General features: G+C 41.5%; 1 protein-coding gene across 3 annotated transcripts in view; it reads right to left on the bottom strand.

Annotated features, from left to right (window-relative positions):
* lama3 (laminin, alpha 3) overlaps positions 1–26,230 on the bottom strand; it is a 456,248-nt gene extending 430,018 nt beyond the window's left edge. For all 3 annotated transcript variants that reach the window (XM_068031084.1, XM_068031086.1, XM_068031085.1), the window contains exons 1-2: positions 25,967–26,230; positions 11,062–11,214 (exon numbers count right to left, since the gene is read on the bottom strand). In XM_068031084.1, coding sequence (XP_067887185.1) covers positions 11,062–11,214; positions 25,967–26,212 — 399 coding nt within the window. In that variant the 5' untranslated portion in view covers positions 26,213–26,230. The remainder of the gene's footprint in view (positions 1–11,061; positions 11,215–25,966) is intronic.
* Positions 26,231–26,712: the final 482 nt, after the last annotated feature.

The following is a 26,712-nucleotide window of genomic DNA, read 5'->3' as shown; positions in this document are numbered from 1 at the left end:
CCAGATAAATTTAACAGACTTTCGGAAGGCAGAGAGGCTGTCAGAGATGAAACAACTGGTTGCAGCCTCAAGGCAGGCTGTAAGAAGGGAACCCAGCGGTTACAGCCTAAGAGAGAGAGACAGAGAGAGGGTACACCTGCTCTCGGAAGACTGACAGAGTAAAAGGCTGCGAAAACTCTAACCTGTTTTGAAAGTTGAAGCTTGGAGAAGTAGAAGACCAGCAGGATCGCTGGGAATTGCCTTGTTCACAGACATCCAGGTCGGAAGTGCTCGGAGAAGTGAGCGAAGGGGACATTGATTTTTAAAAGGTCTGGGAGATCCAACCCAATGCTACTGGGAAGAGTTCAAGATTTCTAACTGCAAAGGATTGCGCCGTCAAAAAGGACAGTGTAATGTCTAAGTGTGGTGTGAGGTTTTTTAAGTATTTTAATAAGGAAAGAAAATACCTTTCTTTGTAATCTGGGGTATCAGCTACTTTCAAAATACTATTTAATTAATGGGGATTTTTTTAGTTTAGTTGTTATAATAAAAGTCTTAAAACATGAAATCTTGTTGTGTAATTCTTTAAATTGGTCTGGGGGTGCATATCTCATTTTTAACGCTAACGGTCTCACAGCGGTTGTAACAAATTAGGGGCTCAGATCTGGGAAATGACTTTACAGGCTATAAAATGGGTATGTTGGAATTTAAAGAATTTAAATTGCTAGAATTTAAACTAACAAGATTTCACAATTACTGATGATGTACTCTTAAGGAAAAGTCAGCATGACCACTTTTAATGCTCAGTCCTTTGTGGAGAGAGACGATTTGACAATGACTATACTGAAGTGTTGTAATGTAGGAAATTCAGCAGCCAATTTATGCACAGCAAGATTCCACAAACAACGTGATAATACAGTTAACCTGGATGTGTTAAAGGTTGTAGCAGACCAAGAGGGGGTTAGTTTAAAATCAAAAGCCAAAAAGGTAGAAATTATTGAAGTGTTGGCTCAGCATTTTCACCTTGAGGAAGAAAAGGGTGATATTGGTAGCTCTCAGATTGAGTTAGCTGGAGTTCACTTACAAATGACGCAACTGGGAAAAGGAAGGAAGGAAAAAAGACAGATAATTTCAACTTGCATTGGGAAAGTTTGAATTCAAGGAGAAAGAAAAAGAGAGTTACAAAATGAAAGAAGCTAGGAAATTTGCACTGGACAAGGAAAAACGTGAACAGGGAGTGACAGGAAAGTTTAAGGATGAGTCTGACTTAACTCCTGGTTTTGGCAAGGAATATTTGCTTAGTGCCTAAAATTCAGTGAGGAAGGAGTTGAAATGTACTTTGTCGCCTTTGGAAAAAATTGTTATGAAGTTGGAATGGCCGAAGGAAAGTTGGACAATTTTAATGCAAAGGGGCAGCTCAGTTATTAATGATAGTAAAGGACATAGATCTTCCCCCAAATAGTGCTATGAATGCGAAAGTTATCGAACGGGGCATTGAGGGGGTTATTTATCCGTTCCATTGCACAAGGTTAATTTGCAATGTGATTGAGTCAGTGGTCTAATAGTGAGAATCGTCCCAGACTTGCATATTGAAGGGGTGGATTTATTACTAGGGAATGACTTAGCTGGGGTTAAGGTATTGGAGTCTTCAGTAATTATGTTACTGAAACTGACGTTCTGCAGGAGGACTAGAATATTCTGAGACTGTGTAGTGACAAGATCCTAGGCTCAAAGATTAAACAAGATAAGAAGGATTCAGTTATTGTGGAGGACAATTCAGATGTTTGGTTAACTGAGACTTTTTTCAAGGATTTGGATGGGGATATTGGTGGTAAAGGCTCCAACGCTAGCAATGGTGAATTGCTTAGCAGATTGTCTTTGATTGAGGCACAACAGACAGACCCTGATTTAAGAGATAAAAACAGAAAGTGCTGGAAATACTCAGCAGGTCTGGCAGCATCTGTGGAGAGAGAAACAGAGTTAACGTTTCAGGTCAGTGATCTTTCATCAGCACATTTAAGAAGTTTATCGCAAAAGGCATGTTTTGAGGCAGAAACTGAAAAGATCCCCGAGTGCTATTGTATTAAGAATAACAGGTGGTGGTGCAGTGGTAATGTCACTGGACTAGTAATCCAGAGACTAGGCTAATGCTCTGGTGACATGGGTTCAAATCCCCCCACAGCAGATGGTGAAATTTGAATTCAATTAATAAATCGGGAATTAAAAGCTAGTCTAGTGATGACTATGAAACCATTGTCGATTGTTATAAAAACCCTTATGTCCTTTAGGGAAGGAAATCTGCCATCCTTACCTGGTCTGGCTTAAATGGGACTCCAGCCCCACAGCAATGTGGTTGACTCTTAAATACCTGCTGAAATGGCCTAGCAAGCCACTCAGTTCAAAGACAGTTAGGGGTGGGCAATAGCCAGCAACGCCCACATCCCACAAACAAATTTTAAAAACATTCTAATGAGAAAGTGGGGAAATCCCCAGAGGCCTGCTGATATGGATTGGGCTGTATAATAAAAGCAAAATACTGCAGATGCTGGAAATCTGAAACAAAAACAAGAAATGCTGGAACCACTCAGCAGGTCTGGCAGCATCTGTGGAAAGAGAAGCAGAGTTAACGTTTCGGGTCAGTGACCCTTCTTTGGAACTAGCAAATATTAGAAATGTCAAAGGTTATAAGCAAGTGAGGCGGGGGTGGGGCAAGAGATAACAAAGGAGAAGGTGTAGATTGGACAAGGCCACATAGCTGACCAAAAGGTCATGGAGCAAAGGCAAACAATATGTTAATGGTGTGTTGAAAGTCAAAGCATTAGTACAGATAGGATGTTAACGGACTGAAGATTGAACAGCAGCAAATACAAACATGAAAAAAAAGTGGGTAAGCAAACTGAACAAACTAAGATGAAATGAAATAAACACAAAAAAAAGATTGTAAATAATAAAAAAAGAAAAAAAAGAGAAAAAATAGCTAAAAATAAAAGTAAAATGGGGGGCCTGTCATGCTCTGAAATGATTGAACTCAATGTTAAGTCCAGCCGGCTGTAGCGTGCCTAATCGGTAAATGAGATGCTGTTCCTCGAGCTTGCATCGATGTTCACTAGAACACTGCAGCAATCCCAGGACAGAGATGTGAGCACGAGAGCAGGGGGGAGTGTTGAAATGGCAATGAACAACGGATGGCCCAGGTGGCTCTGTGAAACCAGACTTCTGGACTTTGCATATTGGAACAGGGCAATAAGCTACTGACTTTTGAGTCCAGATAAATTTAACATATTTTCTGAAAGCAGACAGGCTGTAGGAGAAGAAACCAATGGTCGCGGCTTCAAGGCAGGCTGTCGGAAGGGAACGCAGTGGTTGCAGCCTGAGTGAAAGGGAACACCTGCTCTCAGAAGCCTGATACGGTAAATGCTGCGAAGACCTGAATAAAAACTTCTGATGAAAGGTTGAAGCGTTGACTCTGTTTCTCTCTCCACAGATCCTGAGTATTTCCAGCCCTTTGTTTTTATTTTGGATTTCCAGCATCCGCAGTATTTTGTTTTTATTTTAGTGCAAAGACTTGAACCTGTTTTGAATGTCGAAGCTTGTGGCGAAGTAGAAGACCACCAGGAATCGCCTTATTCACGGACGTCCGGATCGGAAGCGCTCAGAGAAGTGAGCAAAGAGGACATTGATTTTTGAAAAGGTCTGGGAGATGCACCCTATTGCAACTTGGAGGAGTTTGGGACTTGTAACTGCAAAGGGTTTCACCATCAAAAAGGACTGTGTAATGTGTAAGTGTGGTGTGAGTATTTTAATAAGGAAAGAAAATCTTTGTAATTTGGGGTATCAGCTTACAAAGTACTATTTAGTTAATGGAGATTTCTTTTAGTTTAGTTGTTATAATAAAAGTCTTAAAATGTGAAATCTTGTTGGTAATTCTTTAAATTAGTCTGGGTATTCATATTCCACATTAACGTTAATGGTCTCACTGAGGTCGTAACACTTCACTTTCCTTTGGACAGCCTCCTACTCAAAGATGCCACTGTCAGAATTCTGGTTGTCTTTCCAGCAGTCTTTATCCTTAACCACACAGAGAGTAAGTGCATTATGCCTGTTGAATAGGATCACTTTCTGTAGATCCTCGTTTGCCATCTCAACTGGGTCCCCCTTACTCTGTACACTATCAATCACACCAGCCCCATTCTGATCCTGCACCTCTCTATGAGGTGTGACTAAAGTCTGGAGCAAACTATCCAGATACTGCTTCCCCTTCCTTATGTAGAAGAGCGTCTCCAACTCAGACTCCACCTCAGAGACTCTGAGGCGAAGAGATTCAAGGCAGAGACATCTACTGCAGACGTGTTCACTCAGGATAGTCTCGCTGTCAACGAACTCCCACATACTATGGTACAGACACACAACCTGCTCTGCCATATCTTGTATCTTAGTCTAGATTTATTTATAGATTTTTAAAAAATCTTTAAGGTTATTTAACTGTTTAGCTCATACTAAAATATAAACATTAACCATTAAATAAAAAGCACTAAGCACTAAAAACACCAACCAATCAACTTAATATTTATTAGTAACTTGGCCACAGTGCTCTATACTTGGTGCTGACTATCATGCACTTTGAGTTTTTCCCTGTTTTTCTGGTCTCTGCTGTTTTACATCTCCCAATAGCCTCTGCTGCTGCTGGTTCTCAGATGCTGTTTATGTCCCCATTTGCACTGAATTCCTGCTCTCACCAAATGCTAAACTTCACACTCTGTTCATGATGCATTGCAATCTGTGGTTACACTCTGTGAATCAGCTTGCTTATAGAGTAGAGTTTAAGGAGAGAGAGGTAGAGAGGTGGAGAGGTTCAGAATGGGAATTTCAGAGCTTAGGGCCTAGGCAGCTGAAGGCACGGCCGCCAGTAGTGAAGCAATGAAAACTGGGGATGCGCAGAAGTCCAGAACTGGAGGAATACAGAGATCTCAAAGGGTTGTAGGACTGGAGGAGGTTACAGGGATAGGGAAGGGTGAGACTATGAAATATGAGATCTGAAAACAAGGATGAGAATTTTAAGAGTTGCATTCCTGGATTGCAAACATCTCCTGCGTTTTACGTTTTGTGGATGTTTGATAGTGTGAGAGATATATATTTAATTTCCTTTGTTCCTGATAGAACCTCAAATGAGACAGACACTACATCATGGACATCCCTCCTCCAGTTCACCAGACGGCATTAAAATATGTGTTGGTGAGTCTGTGGGCCTGATAGCAAGCTGGAGAAGTAGCAAAATGTCACATCATTTGTTTTCTGGTATTGAGGAGGTAGAGTTGAAGTCCTGTGATCTGTTGTATTGTCTACTGCTACTGCTTATCTGTTATTTTTAATAAATTTGTTCTCTAGTTTTTAGCCTAAATCAAGGTCAGATAAGAATGTTTATTGTACCACTTTCTGAAATCTAGGAAATCATAAGTCTTACGATATATCCAGTGAGTTAAATAAATCGCAAGGTTTATGTTTAACTCCTGGATTTGCTATATTACCATACATCATGTGTATTTGGCTGTATTTCAGTTTTCAGGAAGTGAAAGCTCACATAGGAACATAGGAATAGGAAGAGGCCATTCAGCCTCTTGAGCCTGTTCTGCCATTCAATTAGGGGCCATGGATGAGAATTTTTATTTCAAAGAATTAGGAAAGAGAGGCAATATAATACCAGCAAGGACAGGCGAGATGGGCGAGCAGGACTTGTTGCGGGATAGGATACAGGCAGCAGAGATTTGGATGAGCTGAAGTTTATGGATGGTGAATGATGAGAAGCTACCGAGGAATGCATTGGAATATTCATGGTTTGAGGTAATAAAGGCATAGCTGAGTGTTTCAGCAGGAGATGGACTGAAGCAGGGGTGGAGACAGAAAAAGAAAAAAAAGCTCTTGCATTCATATAGTGCTTTTCACATCCACCAGATGTCTCAAAGTGCTTTACAGCCAATGAAGTATTATAGAAATATAGTCATTGTTGTAATGTAGGGAATGAGACAGCCAATTTGCGCACAGCAAGCTCCCACAAACAGCAATGTGATACTGACCAGTTTTTGTGAAATTGATTGAGGGATAAATATTGGCCAGGACACCAGGGATAACCTTTAAAATATTTCTTCAAAATAGTTCCAGGGGATCTTTTACATCTACCTAAGTAGGCAAATGAGGCCTCAGTTTAACATCTCATCTGAAAGACGTCACCTCGAACAATGCAGCACTCCCTCAATACTGCAATGGAGTGTCAGCCTTGATTCTTCTCCTCAAGCTCTGGGGTGGGACTTAACCTTGTGATTCAGAGGCAAAAGAGTGCTACCAACTGAACTACTGCTGACACAGATCTTTATGATTGAGAGGATATAGAGGGATGTGGGGAGGCCATTGGCTATGATTATATGGTAAGAGTGGAACCAAGTGAGGGCAATTCCACCGAGCAGGATAGTGGAGAAGAGGCATCACAAAAAGTGTGGCTGGTCATATCAAATGCTCCATCAAGGTCTACGGTGACAAGGAGGAACAGTGTTCCATGGCCACACTCAGAAAGGATGCCATTTGTGACTTTGGTTATGGCCATTTCAATGCTGTGGCAGAAGTGGAAACCTGATTGGAGAGGTTTAAACATGGAGATACAGGAAAGACGGGCACAGAATTGGGACATTCAAGGATCTGCAGGAGGAAAGAGAATTTGGAGTTTGTGGGTGGGCTTTTCAAGATGGGAGAAACATTATATTTTCTATCCAGTAACATTCCAGTTCTTGGAATCAATCAAATTTTCTGTGTCTTGCTCAATAGCCTGGTCAGGTTCAAGATTTCAATGGACTTTATTTAAAACATTCAGAATAATAACTTTCCCTCTGCCAGTTCTCCATCCAATTATATATACGTTATTTGAATGAATTTTTTTTTATCTTCAACATTGAGAATAACTGAACAGATAATTATTGTTGCATTTAATTATAGTTGTTAAATTTGGTAAAATATTTATGAACAGAGTTCTAAAAGATTTCTATAAGCAAACAAAAGTAGGTAAATACAGTTATCTGTGTTCCAAAAACTGGACAGTAAGAAAACAAAGACTACGAATGGAGACAGAAAGGATTGTTTTGTATGATAAGGTGGAATTTGAGAAGAAATAAAATTATTAGTTCTAATATTGTACAATAGTATGTAAACTGAGAGTAGTTTGGTAGTCCGAAAAGCTTGTTAGTTTATAATTATACTTCAAAACTATTGTTAAGTCATTTATCCAAACATTATATCCAAATTCAATAATTGGCCAAACTGATTGGACTTCCCAGCATGTTCCATTATTTAATATGATTATTTAATTATCATAGATACTTGTAACACAGAAAGAGGCCATTCAGCCCATCATGCCATGCCATCTCATGGAAAAGCTATCCAATTAGTCCAACTCCCCTCCTCTCCTTCTGCAAATTTTTCATATATCCAATTCCCTTTTCAAAGTTACTATTGAATCTGCTACCACTGCCCTTTCAGGCAGCACATTCCAGATCACAACAACTCTATGTAAAAAAAAACTCATTTTCCCTCTTCTTTTGCCAATTAATTTGTCAGCAGGGCTCGCAGTGTGGCGCTTTTGTGCCTACTGGAAGCTACATATACTAACACACAAGGCCCTGTTCTTTGCAGACAGAAAGAACATGTACAAACATTGTGCCTGTTTCAGCTAAACAAAATAAGTGACAGCCATTCACTGGTTAAATCCTCAGGGCAATGACTTGACCAGAAATTTAAAATTGGTTTAAATTTCAAACAAAGCTTGGCAGTTAACTGTCAGCCACCATAAACTGGTGCATTCTCCATAGCAATGCCGCTACCAATCAGAGTTCACTTGTCAACCAATCAGCACTCTCTTCTCATACAGTATAAAGTTGTTGTTTTCCCTTACATTGATATTCTTGCAGATTGTCCCGATGAGTGCAAGACAAAAAGCTTCGACAAGTTACTACCAAATGACTAATTATCTTAAATCTGTGTCCATTGGTTACAACAGTTTGTCCTTATTTATTCTATCACATACAACTTAATTGAGTGTTTCTGAACATCATAAACTGTGAACATGAGTCTCAACAAGCTGCAGTGCATCATCTGAACCCTCCAGTTCAACTTTCACACTTTTACGAATTCCTATTTCTGAACAGACTAAAGAAGCTAAATGTTATTTTTTTCATTTGCTGTAAAATTGATTGTATAAATAATTAATTCAATCCAAATGTTTTTTTAAAGCAGAAATTGGTCAGCAAAGAAGAATTTTAGGTTTTAACGCATAACATAATAGGTTGGAAATATGACTACCAGTTCAGCTAAGCACCATTATCAGAGAATCTTACAGCACAGAAGGAGGACAATCGGCCCATCGTGTCTGTGCCGGCTCTTTGAAAGAGCTATCCAATTAGTCCCATTCCTCCTGCTCATTCCCCATAGCCCTGTAAATCCTTCCCTTTCAAGCATTTATCCAATCCCCTTTTAAAGTTACGATTAAATCTGCTTCCACCGTCCTTTCAGCTACTAACAGAGAAGGTTAAGGGGAGACTTAATAGAGCTGTTCATATTTATGAAGTGTTTTGACAAAGTAAATAAGGAGAAACTGTTTCTACTGGCAGGAGGGTTGGTAATGATAGGACACAGATTTAAGATAATTGGCAAAAGAACCAGAAGCCAAATGAGATTTTTTTTTAATGATCGAGAACACTCTGCCTGCAAGGGCGATGGAAGCAGATTCAATAATAACTTTCACATGTCCACAAGTCCCTAAGGGGGCAGGACAGGTAGATAGAGTGCTGAAGAAGGCATATGGAATGCTTTCCTTTATTGGCCGAGGTATAGAATACAAAAGCAGGGATGTGATGCTGGAACTGTATAAAACGCTGATTAGGCCACAGTTGAAGTATTGCATCCAGTTCTGGTCACCACATTACAGGAAGGTCATAGTTGCTCTGGAGTGCAGAGGAGATTTACAAGAATGTTGCCAGGGCTCGAAAGTGCAGCTATGAGGAAAGATTGGATAGCTAGGGTTATTTTCCCTAGAACAGAGGTTGCTGAGGGGTGACTTAATTGAGGTGTACAAAATTATGAGGGGTCTAGATACAGTAGACAGGAAGGACCTGTTTCCCTTACCGGAGAGGTCAGTTACCAGGGGGCACAGATTTAGGGTGATTGGTAGAAGGATTAGAGGGGACATGAGGAAAACTTTGAGGGTGGTGGATGCCTGGAATTCACTGCCAGGAATGGTGGTGGAGGCAGAAACCCTCAATTCTTTTAAAATGTACCTGGACATGCACCTGAAGTGCTGTATCCTGCAAGGCTATGCACCAGGTGCTAGAAGGTGGAATTAGATTGGGCGGCTAGTTTTCAGCCGGCACAGACACGAGGGGCTGAATGGCCTCCTTCTGTGCTTTAATTTTTCTATGGTTCTATGGGAATTGGATAAATACTTAGAAATGAAAAAATTGCAGGGCTACGGAGAAAGAGCAGAGGAGTGGGACTAATTGGATTGTTCTTTCAAAGAGCTGGCACAAACGAAATGGCCTCCTTCTGCACTGTGAGATTCTATTATTCTAACCGTCCATTGTAATGAAGATGGTATTACTAGTGAGCCTCGGCCCCTTGAATATGACAGTAAATTATGACATAACTATTGAAAATATTCGAGTCCTGATATTCAGGACAAGATAACTTATTTTGTTGACAAAAGTTATAATGCTAATCTTCATTTATTACATTCTACTGGACCATAATCAGCAGTTATATTTTAGTAGGGAAGGCTAACTGAAGCATATATTTAGCACAAATTAACCATATTATTCACCCAGCCATTAATACTTATTTCAGAATTAACCATTTATTTATTTCAGGTAAACATTTACGTTCCAGTTTTCCCTCTTTACAATTAACCATATTTCGAATTTGTATTTAAATATTTTTACTTCGTATTGTTGGCCAGTCCTCAAAATTATTTTTTTCATTTGCTGTAAAATTGATTGTTTAAATAATTAATTCAATCCAAATGTTTTTTTAAAGCAGGAATTGGTCAGCAAAGAAGAATTTTAGGTTTTAATGCATAACATAATAATGGGTTGGAAATATGACCGCCAGTTCAGCTAAGCACTATCATCAGAGAATCTTACAGCACAGAAGGAGGACAATCAGTCCATCATGTCTGTGCCGTATCTTTGAAAGAGCTATCCAATTAGTCCCACTCCTCCTGCTCGTTCCCCATAGCCCTGTAAATCTTTCCCTTTCAAGTATTCATCAAATTCCCTTTTAAAGTTACTATTAAATCTGTTTCCACCGTCTTCTCAGGCAGTGCATTCCGGATCACTAAAACTTGCCGTGTAAAAAAATAAATTGCCTCATCCCTTCTCCGGTTTGTTTGTCATTACCTTAAATCCGTGTCCTCTGTTTACTAATCCTCCTGCCACTGGAAACAATTTCTTTTTATTTACTCTATCAAAACCCTTTATAAATTTGAAAGCTTCAATTTGGGCGGCGCAGTGGTGAGCACCACAGCCTCACAGCTCCAGCGACCCGGGTTCAATTCCGGGTACTGCCTGTGTGGAGTTTGCAAGTTCTCCCTGTGACCGCGTGGGTTTTCGCCGGGTGCTCCAGTTTCCTCCCACAGCCAAAGACTTGCAGGTTGATAGGTAAATTGGCCATTATAAATTGTCCCTAGTATAGGTAGGTGGTAGGAGAATGGTGGGGATGTGGTAGGAATGTAGGATTGGTATAAATGGGTGGTTGATGGTCAGCACAGACTCGGTGGGCCTGTTTCAGTGCTGTATCTCTAAATAAATAAAGTCTTCCCTTAATCTTCTCTGCTATACAGAGAACAATCCCAGCTTCTCCACTCTCTCCATGTAACTGAAGTCCCTCATCCATGGTACCATTCTAATAAACTCTTCTTCACCCTCTCTAAGCCTTGACATCCTTCCAGAGGTCTGGTGCCCAGCTATAATCATATTTTTTTTTAAAAAGGTGATAAAATAACAGATGCATGAACCAAAGATGAATAAACATATCCAAATATCATTTACTGACCTGCCCAAAATCCAGTGTGACATTGACTTGATTGTAGTGCAGTCCAAGGGACAGAGGTGGGCTTTGCCACCAGCGCTCGGTACCATCAATGGCATTGGTGATTGCATGAGCTTTGTATGCATCATCAGACAAACAGTGATCACAAAACTGCCCCTAAAAAATTAGAGAAATTAAGGATAAATATAAAAGTTAAAATTAAGACTGATATTTAATTCTAAAAAGACTTTAGTTGTACACAATTTGAAGAAACAACACTGTTCTCATCACCGTACCAATTTGAATAAAGTTTGGCCCAAGTACTTATAGTATTGAATGTACTTAAGATAATAGAGTAATAGAAGATGCAGTTTTCTTTTTATTCACAGCTTTGCACTGTTCTTTGTGAGACTTTCTCATTCCTCCTCCATTCTCTTTTCCTCTTCTACATTCACCTTGATTGCATTATCTCCTCCTCCCTTCTGTCACCAATTTCCCTGAATTCTGATTTCCTGCCTCTCAGTATTTGTTTTTCCCCAGCTTAAACCAATAACAATCCTCCATTTAAAAATATGGCAATAAACTATGAGGACTGGTTTCATAGGCTTGTATCCCCTTTTAATATCAAAGATTAAGGGGTGATCTAATTCAGTGTTTAAGATAATTAAAGGAGTTGATCGGGTGATCGGGTCTGGTGTGGGGGGGGGGTGGAGGAGTCCAGAATCATGGAAAGTTTAAGGCACAGAAAGAGACTACTTGACCCATCGTGTCTGTGCCGCCGAAAAACAATCCACTCATTCTAATCCCACATTCCAGTATTTGGTCCGTAGCCCTGCAGATTATGGCAATTGAAGTGCATATCCAGACTCCTTTTGAATGAGTTGAGGGTCTCTGCCTCAACTACCCTTTCAGGCAGTGAGTTCCAGACCCCCACCACCCTCTGGGTGAAAAAGCTTTTCCTCATCTCCCCTCTAATTTTTCTACCAATCACTTTAAATCTATGCCCCCTCATCACTGAAATCTCTGCTAAGGTGAATAGACCCTTCACCTCCACTCTATCCAGGCCCCTCAAAATTTTGTACAATACAATCAGGTTTCCCCTCAGCCTTCTCTGTTCCAAGGAGAACAACCCCAGCCTATCCAATATTTCCTCATAGCTGCATTTTTCCAGTCCTGGCAACATCCTCGTAAATCTCCCCTGCCCTCACCCACTCTAAGTACAGACAGCCTATCTAATACTTCCTCCTTATCAATTTTAAACTCTTCTAGTGTCTGAATTACCTCCTCTTTCACCATTGCCTAGGTTGCATCTCCTTCCTTGGTAAAGACAGATGCAAAGTATTCATTTAATACCTCAGCTATGCCCTTTGCCTCCATGTGTAAATCCCCTTTCTGGTCCCTAATCGGCCCCACTCCTCCTTTTACCACCCTTTTACTTTTTATATGCCGATAGAAAACTTTGAGATTTCCCTAAATGCTAGTCTCTTTTCATGCTCTCTCATGCTTCTCTTATTTGGTTTTTCACTTCCCCTCTGGACATTCTATATTCAGTATTTTTTTGAGGACTCATATTTTAGAGCTGGATATTGGTTTATTTTGGGAAAACTGAAAAGACTCCATGGATGGGTTTTTTACCAGGATCACTGAGAGGTCTGTCTTTGAAAAAAAAAACAATTACTGGAAAGATCAAGGAGTGATAAAAACAAGCCCTTACTGGAAGGCACCTGTCTGCAAATAATTACTCAGCCGAGGTTGTGACATTGGGAAAGATGTTTGTAGAGACATGGCAGGTCAAGATTTAGAGAGGTCAGGAGGCTTGTCTCTTGTGACATTGTTTATTGTTTCACTTTTGACAGTGAGTTGGGATATGGACAATGGTTTGAAAAGACAGTTTGAGAAAACCTGCCAAGAAGAAGGAACCACCGCAACTCAGTCTGTTCCAGCAGTTTGAAAAAGCCTGCCAGTTTTCCATCTCCTGAGAAACTGAGAAGCAAGTGTAAGAAGCAGACTGAAACTGTTGCAGCATTGCTGCTGTGGGGCCTATCTGAAGCCTCTGTTGCTGCATTGCTCCTGGAAAGCCTACTCAAACTGATCTTCAACGTCACCTGAAAAGAACTGTTCTAGGAAGATCCCAGTGATAGCCATCTATACACACTTGGGACACCAAACCAAAACAAAGAACATCTTTCCATATCTTTGTTTCTTCAAGAATTAGCAAGTATTTAGCACAAGTGCTTTTTTTATAATAGAGCTCTAAAACGAAAATCCCTTTATTTTTCTGGTTAATTGGTATATGTATATGTGTGTGCGTGTGAGGGGATAAGGTAAAAAGGGAACTTTAATATTTCAATCTGTGTGTTAATGCTTTGCTTCATTACTGGTTAAGACTTGTTTTATAATAAACTGATAATTTTGTTGTTTATTCAAGGAACCTGGTTGGTACATTGTACAGCGAGCTCGCCACTGGTATCAGACCCACCGGCCGTCCATGTCTCCGTTATAAAGACGTCTGCAAACGCGACATGAAATCGTGTGACATTGATCACAAGTCGTGGGAGTCAGTTGCCAGCATTCGCCAGAGCTGGCGGGCAGCCATAAAGACAGGGCTAAATTGTGGCGAGTCGAAGAGACTTAGTAGTTGGCAGGAAAAAAGACAGAGGCGCAAGGGGAGAGCCAACTGTGCAACAGCCCCAACAAACAAATTTCTCTGCAGCACCTGTGGAAGAGCCTGTCACTCCAGAATTGGCCTTTATAGCCACTCCAGGCGCTGCTTCACAAACCACTGACCACCTCCAGGCGCGTATCCATTGTCTCTCGAGATAAGGAGGCCCAAAAGGAAAAAGGTTGGTGTGTTTTATTCTGGAAAAAATAGAGTCTATGATTGACCATTTCGGTAAGTGGGAAAAAATTTAAATATATGTTGTGACCTGTGGAGAAGTGCAACTAGAATAAACAGTGCATTCCTCCCGCCTCAGTTGTAACAACACAAAGGATTGAAAATCTGGAATTCTCTCCCTCAAAAAACTGTTGAGGCTGGGGTCAATTGAAAATGTCTAAATGGAGATTGGTAGATTTGTTGTTTAGGCAAAGTTATTAAGGGTTATGGAACCAAAGTAGGTAAATGGAGTTAAGAAACAGATGAGCCATGATCTAAATGAATAGTGGTACAGACCCGAGGGTCTGAATTTTCTTCCCATTTATTATATTCCTACTCAAATCTCCATATTTCAAACACAACAACTGCACAAATATAATCAAAAATTATCTGTTATCATCTGGACAATGCTGTCCAACAATGTAAGTGACATGGACCATTGAGTGTCTAATGTCCATTTCAGAATATTCAAGGCAAAAAACTCACTTGTCAAAATAAATCTCAACAGTAAACTTGTCCTTCACAATGAGGTAAACAGACACTAAATAAAAATATTCATTTTCACCACATTTCCAAACATAATAAAACTAAACCATTTCACAGTAAAACACTTACATGCTAATCACTTACAGACTAAGTTCCTTTTCTTGTAGATAAGCCCCCTGTCTAATCATTCACTGCATTATATAAAACCTCACAACATTTTAAAGAAATTCACTTCAAAAATGACTTGTCATTTGAAAATATATTGCCAAAAATTTAACTATGATTTTGCATGCTCTGGACAATTTCTGCTATACATACTACTCAACTGATTAAAAAGCCGTCATTAAAATAACAATTCAGTAGACTTACATGGATTCAATAATTATACAGAATTAAATACAGCACAGAAATAGGCCATTTGATCCATCAGGTTTATGCCAGCATTTATGCTTCACATGAGCCTCATCCCACTCTATTTACAACATCCCTGCCTACCAACATAACCTTCTATTCCTTTCTCCCTCATATGCTTATCTTCCCCTTAAATGCATCTATGCTATTTGCCTCAATTACTCCCTGGGGTAGTGAGTTCCACATTCTCAGCAAAGTAAATCTGAGTAAAGAAGTTTCTCCTAAATTCCTTATTGGGGTTATTCCTGACAATCTTATACAGTTCACTCCTGTTGCTAAAGCAACATTCAAGTGCATACATCACCTCATATTATTCAAATAGTTTGGTGTGTCCATGAAACATCCAGGTTCTAACCCAATTTAATGCCTAAAGGTGCATTTACACTATATTTATATGAGAGGCCACTACCCTGCATATGCTGAAAGCCACTGCTAAGACATGCAAAGAAAGGAATATTCGTATATCTGAACACTCACGTTCACAAGAGCTCACCAGAACAACATTCGGCTGCAAAGCGTGAACGCAAGAAATAAATATTTGAGAACTGCTGAAAATAGAGACATGTTGTCGAAGCTTTTCATCTTGCACTCATCAGGACAATATGCAAGAATAACCAATGTAAGGGAAAACAACAACTTATACTGCATGCGGAGAGTGCTGATTGGTTGGCAAGTGAACTCTGATTGGTAGATGCGTTGCCATGGATAATGCACCAGTTTACGGTGACTGACAGTTAACTGCCAAACTTTGTTTGAAATTTAAACCAGGCAGCTTGACTCTGATTGGTCAAGGCATTGCCCTGAGGAATAAACCAGCGAATGACTGTCACTTATTTTGTTCAACTGTAACAGGCACAATGTTTTTTCTGTCTGCAAAGAACAGGGCCCTGTGTATTAATATATGTAGCTTCCAGTACGCAGAAAGGCGCCACACTACGACCCCTACTGCCAGTCTTAAATTGGTTGTCGGCGTAATTCTTAGCACACTGCAGATTATTTAGCAAATGTTGTCCAATCACAGAGTCACACCTAATGTTGGACACTGTGTTTTGAGTTTTGCAAGAAAGGGCTGGTTGGGTACGGCCTGTATCTTGCCCATTGCGTACAGCGGAAGGGACATGTTGTTTGATACGATCCATCAGTCTTTGAGACGTACAGCCTATATACCTAGCATCACACTGGCATTGAAATTCATACATCACATTACTCATTTGTGTGATAGGTAGGACGTCTTTTTGGCTTGACAGCAGCATCCTGTTAGTGGTGAACACCACACATGTTGCTACTGTATAGTAGCAGCATGAAACAGTTAGCTTTACCTGTTGCTCAAATTTTTGGGATACATTACCCTTCCAGGGTAATTTGAGGTAGAAAGGGCACTTTTCAGGGCCGAAAATGACAGCCTTAGGCCCATATATAAGTTTGTGTGATAGACAGCGAGAAATGATCTGATCAGGGTATTGTCACGCAGGATGTCTTTGATTCGACCTATTTCAGCACCAAGCTTGCATGGTGAGCAAATAGCTCTGGCCCAATTTACAAGGTTGCTAATAAGGCCAATCTTATAGCATGTGGAACTGTAAGAATCCCAATGCATGTATTGACCAGTGAAGGTAGGTTTGCGGTAGACCGTGGTAGAGAACCGCTGAACAGATTTCTCAACTAGTACGTCAAGGAAAGGGAACTCATTTAACTGCTCCATTTCAAAGGTGAATTTGAGCGCAGGATGGAGCCCATTAAGACATGTAAGGAAATTACTGCATGCAGCTGCGAATTCAAATATAGCAAACGCATCATCTGCATATTGGAAATATGCAAGAGATGGGAGGTTAGGTGTCATTCCATCAGACACGTTTCTCATGGAACCCAACAAAGATGTTTGCGAGAGCTGGGCCTAGAGGGGATCGTACAGCAACACCATCTATTTGGGCATACATGGTGTTGTTAAAACTGAACTCAACTGCACAAGATGCAGAGTATATCAATAAATAAATAGTTATTTAGCATGTTAACACATGGGCAATAAATGCTGGCCTAGCCAGCGATGCCTACTTTCCATGAAAGAATAATAAAAAACACATCCTCAGGGCAACCTAAAGTTTTTTTATTCAATCATGGGATGTGAACATCACTGGCAAGGCCAGCATTTGTTGCCCATCCCTATTTGCCCTTGAGAAGGTGGTGATGAGCTGCCTTCTTGAACAGCTGCAGTTCATTTGGTGCAGGTACACCCACAGTACTGTTAGGGAGGGAGGGAGTTCCAGGATTTTCACCCAGTGACAGTAAGGAATGGTGATATAGTTCCAATTCAGGATGGTGTGTGACTTGGAGGGGAACTTGTAGGTGGTGGTGTTGGCATGAGTCTGCTGCTCATGTTCATCTAGGTGGTAGAGGTTGCAGCTTTGGTAGGTGCTGTCAAAGGAGGCTAGGCAAGTTGTTGCAGTGCATCTTGTAGCTGGTACACACTGCTGCCACTGTGCACCAGTAGTGGAGGGAGTAAATGTTTAAGGTGGTGGATAGGGTGCCAATCAAACAGGCTTCTTTGTCCTGCATGGTATCAAGCTTCTTGAGTGTTGCTGGAACTGCACTCATGCAGGCAAGTGTGGAGTATTCCATCACACTCCTGACTTGTGCCTTGTAGATGGTGAATTGGGGAGACAGGAGGTGAGTTACTCGCCGCAGAATTCCCAGCCTCTGACCTGCTCTTGTAGCCATAGTATTAATATGGCTGGTCCAGTTAAGTTTCGAGTCAATGGTAACCCCAGGATGTTGATGGTGGAAGATTCAGCAATGGTAATGCCGTTGAACGTCAAGGGGAGCTGGTTGGATTCTCTTTGTTGGAGACGGTCATTGCCTGGCACTTGTATGGCACGTATGTTACTTGCCACTTATCAGCCCTAGCCTGAATGTTGTCCAAGTCTTGCTGCATGCGGGTACAGACTGCTTCAGTAGCTGAGGTGTTGTGATTGGTACTGAACACTGTACAATCATCAGTGAACATCCCCACTTATGATGCAGTAATGATCATTGATGAAGCAGTCGAAGATGGTTGGGCCTCAGACACTACACTGAGAAACGCCTGCAGCGATGGCCTATGATGAGATGACTGGCCTCCTCCAACAACAACAACCATCTTCAATTGTTCTAGGTATTACTCCAACCAATGGAGATATTCCCCCTGATTCACATTGACTTCAATTTTTCAAGGGTTCCTTGATGTCACACTCAGTCAAATGCTGCCTTGATGTCAAGGGCACTCACCTCACCTTTTGAATTTCGCTCTTTAAATGCATATTTGGACCAAGGCCGAAATGAGGTCTGGAGCTTAGTGGCCCTGGCAGAACCCAAACTGAGCATCGATAAGCAGGTTATTGCTGAGTAAGTGTCACTTGATAGCATTGTCAATGACACCTTCCATCACTTTGCTAATTATAGAGAGTAGACTGATAGGGCGGTAATTGGCCGGATTGGATTTGTCCTGGTTTTTATGGACAAGACATACCTGGGAAATTTTCCACATTTCTGGGTAGATGCCAGTGTTGTAGCTGTACTGGAACAGCTTGGCTAGGGGCGCGGCATGTTCTGGTGCACAGGTCTTCAGTGCTATTGCTGGAATGTTGTCAAGGCTCATAGCCTTTGCAGGGTCCAGTGCCTTCAGCTTTTTCTTGATATCATGTGGAGTGAATTGAATTGGCTGAAGACTGGCATCTGTGATGCTGGGGACCTCAAGAGGAGGCTGAGATGGATCATCCAAAGGTTATTGCACATTGGAGGTAATATATTAGCATGAATAGAGGATTGGCTAACTAACAGGAAACAGAAAGTTGGGATAAATGGGGCATTTTCAGATTGGCAACTATAACTGCCACAGGAATCAGTGCTGGGGCCTCAGGAATTAAAATCTATATCAATGACTTGGATGAAGGGACCCAGTGTATTATAGATAAATCTGCAGATGATACAAAGATAGTTAGGAAAGCAAGTTGTGAGGAGGATACAAAGAATCTGCAAAAGGATATAGATGAGTTAAGTGAGTGGGAAAAATTGGCACATGTAGTTTAATGTAGAAAACTGTGATGTTGCCCACTTTGGTGGGAAGAATGCTGCAGTACAGAGGGATCTGGGTGTCCTCACACGAGTCACAAAACGTTAGCACACAGGTACAACAAGTAATTAGGAATTAATAATTAGACTTGTATCCGCTGGAGTTTGGAAGAGTAAGACGTGACTTGATTGAAACAGATATGATCCTGAAGGGTCTTGATAGGGTGGATATGGAAAGGATGTTTCCTCTTGTGGGAGAATCTAAAACTAGGGGGTCACTGTTTAAAAATAAAGAGTCACCCATTTAAGTCAGAGATGAGGAGAAATGTTTTCTCTCAGAGGGTTGTGAGCCTTTGGAATTCTCTTCCTTAAAAGCAGACTCTTTGAATATTTTTAAATGCAGAGGTAGATAGATTTTTGATAAGCAAGGAGGTGAGAGGTTATCGGGTAGGCGGAAATGTGGAGTTGAGGTTACAATCAGATCAGCCATAATCTTGTTGAATGGCGGAGCAGGCTCAAGGGGCCAAGTGGCCTACTCCTGCTCCTAATTCGTATGTTTGTATGTAGGGAGGCAAAAATAAAGGTTGGTCTTTATTGTAAGCAGGATGAAGTATAAAAGTAGGGATTTGGTGAGACCACACCTAGAGTACTTGTGTACAGTTTTGGTCTCCTTATTTAAAGAGGGATATACATGCATTGGATGCAGCTCAGAGAAGGTTCATTAGGTTGATTCATGGGATTAAGGGGTTGGCTTATGAGGAAAGGTTGAGCAAGTTGGACCTATACTCATTGGAGTTTAGAAGAATGAGAGGCGACTTGGTAAGATCCTGAGGGGTCTTGACAGGGTGGATGTGTAAAGGATGTTTCCTCTTGTGGGAGTATCTAGAACTAGGGGTCATTGTTTATAAATGAGGGGTGGCCCATTTAAGACAGAGATGAGGAGAATTTTTTTCTCTCAGAGGGTCGTGAGTCTTTGGAACTCTCTTCCTTGAAAGGCGGTGGAAGCAGAGTCGTTGAATATATTTAAAGCAGAGGTAGATAGATTCTTGATAAGCAACAGGGTGTAAGGTTATCGGTGGTAGGCAAAATAACAGAGTTTGTGAGAGGGACCGAAGACAATATCTTCACTCTCTCCAATGTTTAATTAAAAGAAATTGCAGCTTATCCTGGACAAGTTGTCAGATAAGCACAGATTTGTGAAGGGCAAATCGTGTTGAAGTAACTTGCTGGAGTTTTTTGATGAGGTAACAGAGAGGGTTGATGAGGGTAATAGGCTTGATACAGTGCCACACAACTGACTTGTGAGCAAAGTTATAGCTCATGGAATAAAAGAGACAGTGGCAACATTGATACAAAATTAGCTGAGTGACAGGAACAGACAGTAGTGGTTAATGGATGTTTTTCCAACTGGAGGAAGGTTTGTAGTGGAGTTCCCCAAGGCTTGGTGTTCGGACGCTTGCACTTCCTGATACATATTAATGACCTAGACCTTAGTATACAGGGCACAATTTCAAAACTTGCAGATGATACGAAACTTGGACATAAACAGTTTGGTAGAATGGGCGGACAAGTGGCAGATGGAATTTAATGCAGAGAAGTGTGAAGTGATTCATTTTGGTAGGAAGAATGACGGGAAGCAATATAAAATAAAGGGTACAATTCAAAAGGAGGTGCAGGAACAGAGGGCATAGAGTACAAAAGCAAGGAAGTTATGTTGAACTTGTATAGAACACTGGTTCGGCCTCAACTGGAGTATTATTAGGGCGGCACAGTGGCGCAGTGGTTAGCACCGCAGCCTCACAGCTCCAGGGACCCGGGTTCGATTCCGGGTACTGCCTGTGTGGAGTTTGCAAGTTCTCCCTGTGTCTGCGTGGGTTTCCTCCGGGTGCTCCGGTTTCCTCCCACAAGCCAAAAGACTTGCAGGTTGGTAGGTAAATTGGCCATTATAAATTGTCACTAGTATAGGTAGGTGGTAGGGAAATATATAGGGACAGGTGGGGATGTCTGGTAGGAATATGGGATTAGTGTAGGATTAGTATAAATGGGTGGTTGATGTTCGGCACAGACTCGGTGGGCCGAAGGGCCTGTTTCAGTGCTGTATCTCTAAAAAAAAAAAAAAAAAAAAAAAAAATTATGCTCAGTTCTGGGCACCACACTTTTGGAAAGATGTTAAGGCATCAGAAAGAGTGCAGAAAAGATTCATGAGAATGGCTCCAGGGATGAGGAACTTCAGTTATGTAGATAGATTGGAGAAGTTGAGACTGTTTTCCTTGAAGAGAAGGTTAAGAAATTTGACAAGAGGTATTCAAAATCATGAGGGGTCTGGATAGAGTAGATTGGGAGAAACTGTTCCCATTGTTAGTGGAAGGATTAAGATTTAACATGATTGGCAAAAGAAGCAACGGCAATATAAGGAAAAACTTTTTCACGCAGTGAGTGGTTAGGATCTGGAATGCACTGCCTGAGAGTGTGGTGGAGGCAGGTTCCATCAGGGCATTCAAAAGAGACTGAATTATTATCTGAAAAAGACGAATGTGCAGGGCTACAGGGAGAAAGCCGGGAAGTGACACTAGTTAAATTGCTCCTTTGGACAGCCAGTGCAGAAATGACAGGCAGAATGGCCACCTTTTATGCTGTAACAATTCTGTGACTCTATGATTCAGTGGAAAGGTTGAGTGAGGTGGTGGTGAGGTAGAACTGGGTGTCGTCAGTGTATATGTGGAACCAAATTCATGTCTTTGGATGATGTCACCAAGGGGCAAAATGAAGATGAGAGATGGGATTGAGGCAAGGATAGATCCTTGCCAGGACACCAGAGGTAATGGTGTGCAGGCAGGAAGAGAAGCCATTGAAGGAGAATCTCTGTCTATGATTAGATAGGTAAGAGGGGAACCAGGTGAGGGAAAGTCCCACTCATCTGAACAACACGGGAGAAGCATTGGAGGAGGATGGTGTGATTGTTTATCACTCCAGTCCTGAGCCCATTACTTCTCTCCTTTTGTCCGCTTTATCCTTCTTGAACTGTTCTCTCCTATCCGCTTCCTTCCTGTCACTCAGTCAGACCGCCTTCCATTTCTCCCCTCTCAAGTACTTTGTTTCCCCTAAATTCCTTCCCCAACCCTTCACACTTTCTCTACCTTCCTACACTCTTGCCCTTTATCCCTCTGTCCTGAAATCTAACTCCTTCTAAGCTGCACTTTCATGTGATATACCACCATATCATGAGAGAAACATGAAAGACTTTTAATTATGTAAATGTGAGGAACTGAATTTTAAAGAAAAAATATTTTGACAAATGGTCACATTTTTTGCTGCACAAGTTAGTCACTGTCTATAGAAAGCAATAAACCTTTATCGGTTGGCATGCAGCCCAATATTAATCCACACCGAATGCCTGATCAGAATAATACACCACTGCCTTGTCACAAGCACAACACAAATGACTATGAATGGTTTCTATAGTCACCTCTCAGTGCAAATCATCACCAATGCACAACACCAAGCTCCTTAGTCTTCCCCATCACAGCTCTAGGGACCCGGGTTCGATTCCGGGTACTGCCTGTGTGGAGTTTGCAAGTTCTCCCTGTGTCTGCGTGGGTTTTCTCCGGGTGCTCCGGTTTCCTCCCACAAGCCAAAAGACTTGCAGGTTGATAGGTAAATTGGCCATTATAAATTGTCACTAGTATAGGTAGGTGGTAGGGAAATATAGGGACAGGTGGGGATGTTTGGTAGGAATATGGGATTAGTGTAGCATTAGTATAAATGGGTGGTTGATGTTCGGCACAGACTCGGTGGGCCGAAGGGCCTGTTTCAGTGCTGTATCTCTAATCTAATCTAATGTGCCCATTTGTGTATGTCATTGTATGACCCAATCATGTGAGCCAATCGTGTGACTCATCATGTGACCCATCTGTGTCTATCATCATGTGCAAAAGTGTGACCATTCATGCAACCTGTGATCCATTCATGTGACCCATCGTGTGATCCATCGTTTAACCCAATTATGAGCAATCATGTGACCCAATCATGGGACCCATCATGTGATGCATTGTGCAACCCAATAATGTGATCAATTGTGTGCCCAAAGTGTACCGCATGTAATGCAATCATGTGATCCAATTGACCCGAGCCCGACCCCACTCGACCCATCCCTACCATCCCTTTGCTTACCTTCTGACTGGGAAGCTCCACGGAGCTGCAGCACATGTGTGATGACATCATAGTGATGTAATTCGTTCACTGCGAAGACTCAGTTTCGGCCCTGACTCCCAGCTCAGGTAAGTTTTTTATTTTTAATACTTACCAGCAGAGCACTTACCCTGTGTGTCCGGCCCGAACCGACCCGAGCACGACCCGGACTCGGCCCGACCCGAACCCGAACCCGACACGTCGTCAGGTCCCGTCGAGTTCGGGTCAGGTAGCAGGCCTTTGACATGGCACATGCAAGCAAGCACCAGACAATTGAGACTATATTCTTTTCACTTCTAACACACAAAAATGCAAACTGCAATAAGCAGAAGGGACAAACTTCATGTTTCAATGTACACTTGCAACTAAGCAAAAGACAACTGGTTAGCAAAACAAACTAAAGTCAGTCCCAAATATAGCTGAAAATTTTGTCATGCATGGAAGGAGCCATGATGAAATAAACAATGAAATGGAAGAATTATGAATTAAAAAGTCAACTGTTAAACAAAACCACATGAATGTGGACACTTGTACCACAGTCAATATAGAGTAGCGGTCAAGTGACCGCTCCTGTATTGGAAATCAACAAACCTGTCTGCAATAGATCTGGGAGATCCCTTTTGAAATTGAAAAGAGCATATTAATGAATCTTATTGACATGAAGGAATTAACAAAGAATTCTGGAGACAGACAGATGCACAGCCGAGACCAAAATTGAATAGGTGTGAAATAGCACCATGTTAACAGAATGGTCCCAATTCAGGCATCAGTTGATAGCCATGGTCTCTACATCATGGTCCATTGTATAGTCACACCAGGGGAGAGGGCAATGTGTCTCCTAACAGAAACTCTAATCTGATGGATTTTTACCTTTAAAAGTTAGCCCTCTGGAGAGAGAGGAGAGATCAAGCCAACACTCAGAAAGCAGTCCAGACAAAGGCTGTGAGATCGGACCAGCACAAAGAAGAAGCGAATGGTATGTTGGCCTTCATTGCAAGAGGATTTGAGTACAGGAGCAAGGATGTCTTACTGCAGTTATACAGGGCCTTGGTGAGACCACATCTGAAATATTGTGTGCAGGTTTGGTCTCCTTATCTGAGGAAGGATGTTCTTGCCCTAGAAGGAGTGCAAAGAAGATTTACTAGGCTGATTCCTGGGATGGCAGGATTGGCGTATGAGGAAAGATTGGGACGACGAGGCCTATATTCACTAGAGTTTAGGAGAATGAAATGGGATCTCATAGAAACCTATAAAATTCTAACAGAACTAGACGGGCTAGATGCAGGGAGGATGTGCCCGAAGACTAGGGAGTCCAGAACCAGGGATCACAATCTCAGGATACGGGATATGCCATTTAGAACCGTGATGAGGAGGAATTTCTTCACTCAGAGGGTGGTGAACCTGTGGAATTCTCTACCGCAGTAGGCAGTGGAGGCCAAGTCATTAAATGTATTCAAGCAGGAGATAGATATATTTCTTAATGCCAAAGGGATCAATGGATATGGCAAGAAAGCGGGATCAGGGTACTGAATTAGATGATCAGCCATGAGCTTTTTTGAATGGTGCAGCAGGCCCAAAGGGCCACATGGCCTACTCCTGCTCCTTGTTTCTATGTAAGCCCTGCTGCTAGTTCTACATTTCAACATTCTGCAGCAGAGAACATAAAGCGACCATCGCCTCCAGTCCTAAGTTTTAACCACCAGAAATCTTCAACATCTCAGCAAGTTCAGGACTACAAACGCCCAGGCCTGCACCTTTAAAAAGACTGCCCTCCTGAGAAGATTCAACAGGGTTACACGAATACTTATCCCACTTTGAACTACGTCTTACCCTTTTTCTCTCTATCTATTCTTGTGCATGTGCATGAGTGAATGTGTAAAAATAGTTATTTTTAACCTATGAGAAAACCTGTCATTTGTCTGTTTATTTGACCCAAAAGACACTCAGGGACTAGTACAACATTTTAACAAAACACAATTGTGGTCAGTTGGGAGGTACACAGTGGGAACCACCCATACCCCTTTCCACCTGTCCATAACAACTTAGTTATTGCCAAGTCACTGGAAATTTAAACAGAAATTGCTGGAACTGCACAGCAGCTAGTCTTCAGGGGAAAAAAACTGTTAACATTTCGGGTGTAAGCAGATCATCCTGTGATGAGAAACATTTTGACGAACTGTACCAGCCTCAAACAGAAGAACCCAGTTTTATTTCTTTGCAGATGCTGACTACCTTTATGCATATGTTCACCACTTTCTGCTTTGACATCATATTTCCGGTATTTGCAGTTTTTATTTTCCATTTTAAGGCTGTGTTAATTTGAAATTGCTCCAGTCAATCCGCATGTGCTGTATATTTAGGTTACACGGCCTGGCAGTATTCGGTTCAATTATCAGTTCTCTCAGGCAACAATTGCAATTTTGCCCTGTTTAATTATCAATTGCACTTCACGGATGTTGGGATTGAGTCGCTTCTGGCCTCCTGGGTCTAAACTGGAGTATATTAATGTGCAACACACAGGAACAGCCTCCTGGTCCATTCACAGGAACAACTAGTTCTCACACTCTTTAACCTGAGTTGTTAAAACCTTACAGTTAACAGTCAACAAATTGTCCTGCACAAATAAAATCAATATATCTAACCAGGACGTGCACACTGAATAAACATTTCTAAGTTATTAATATGCACACATATATATACAATCGTACAATCCCACAAGCACTGAAGGAGGCCATTCGGCCCGTCGTGCTTCTGCTGACTCTTTGAAAAAGCTATCCAATTAGTGCCCATCGCACTGCACAATCTCCCTTCATTGTAAAGGTATTTAGTAAAATCTCCTGGATTGTCATTCCTCTGATCGTTTGGAAAGAGGAATGCCCTGTCTGGAGATGGGCTAGCACGCACTGTAAGCAGGGTGCCCTGTACCTGGATCGTCTGGCTGGAGACTCCGGCAGCTGGTCCTCCCACCAGCTTACAGTAGAGATCTAACCTCGGCCTGCCCGATCCGTCCTCTCCGCAAGTCGCCGTGGCCGCGATCTTGGACCCTTGGGCTATGTTCAAGTAGGGCGGGTGCAGGCTGAAGCCATTGACTTTGTCTGGTGCTTCTCGGCTGAGTACGAGTTGTCCAAAGTGTAGTAGGACAGCAGAGAGCAGCAATCCTCCTCTCGCCATGTTTCACAGTCACTGGTTTCTCTCTCTCTCTCTCAACACTGGAGCTCTGCTCCTTGTCTATAACCCAACGACACACACCCTGATCTACCCAGGAACTGGGACTGCAAGGAAATCCTGGCTGTACAATTTGAAATGATCATTGTTTCAAACTTCTATATTTGGAAGTTTAAAAAAATACTAATTGAACATCAGTGTTCACATCTTAAAATAAATATATATTGAAAGTTTGTACTAATTGTCCTTGAAAGGATTTTTTGAAAATAGCATTAGCCAGATTATTAAATGTAAACTTTTGTCAGTTCCATTCCTGCCTCTCTGCTGAATAAGTAAATTTGCTTTAATATTAATTAATTTGCACTGTCGTGTAGTTAATGTGACTACATGGCATTAGTTGCAATAGTAAGCTCTAATCAATTGGAAATTCATATGTACAAGAAAGGGGAATAAAATCCCCAAGTAAAACTTTCTGTGGTTTATTTGTGTAAATTCCATCCCGTCCG

This window comes from Heterodontus francisci, chromosome 5 (assembly GCF_036365525.1).
Source record: "Heterodontus francisci isolate sHetFra1 chromosome 5, sHetFra1.hap1, whole genome shotgun sequence".
NCBI lineage: Eukaryota > Metazoa > Chordata > Chondrichthyes > Heterodontiformes > Heterodontidae > Heterodontus > Heterodontus francisci.
Note: the sequence above shows the minus strand (reverse complement) of the source record. Positions and strands in the feature narration are given on the sequence as shown.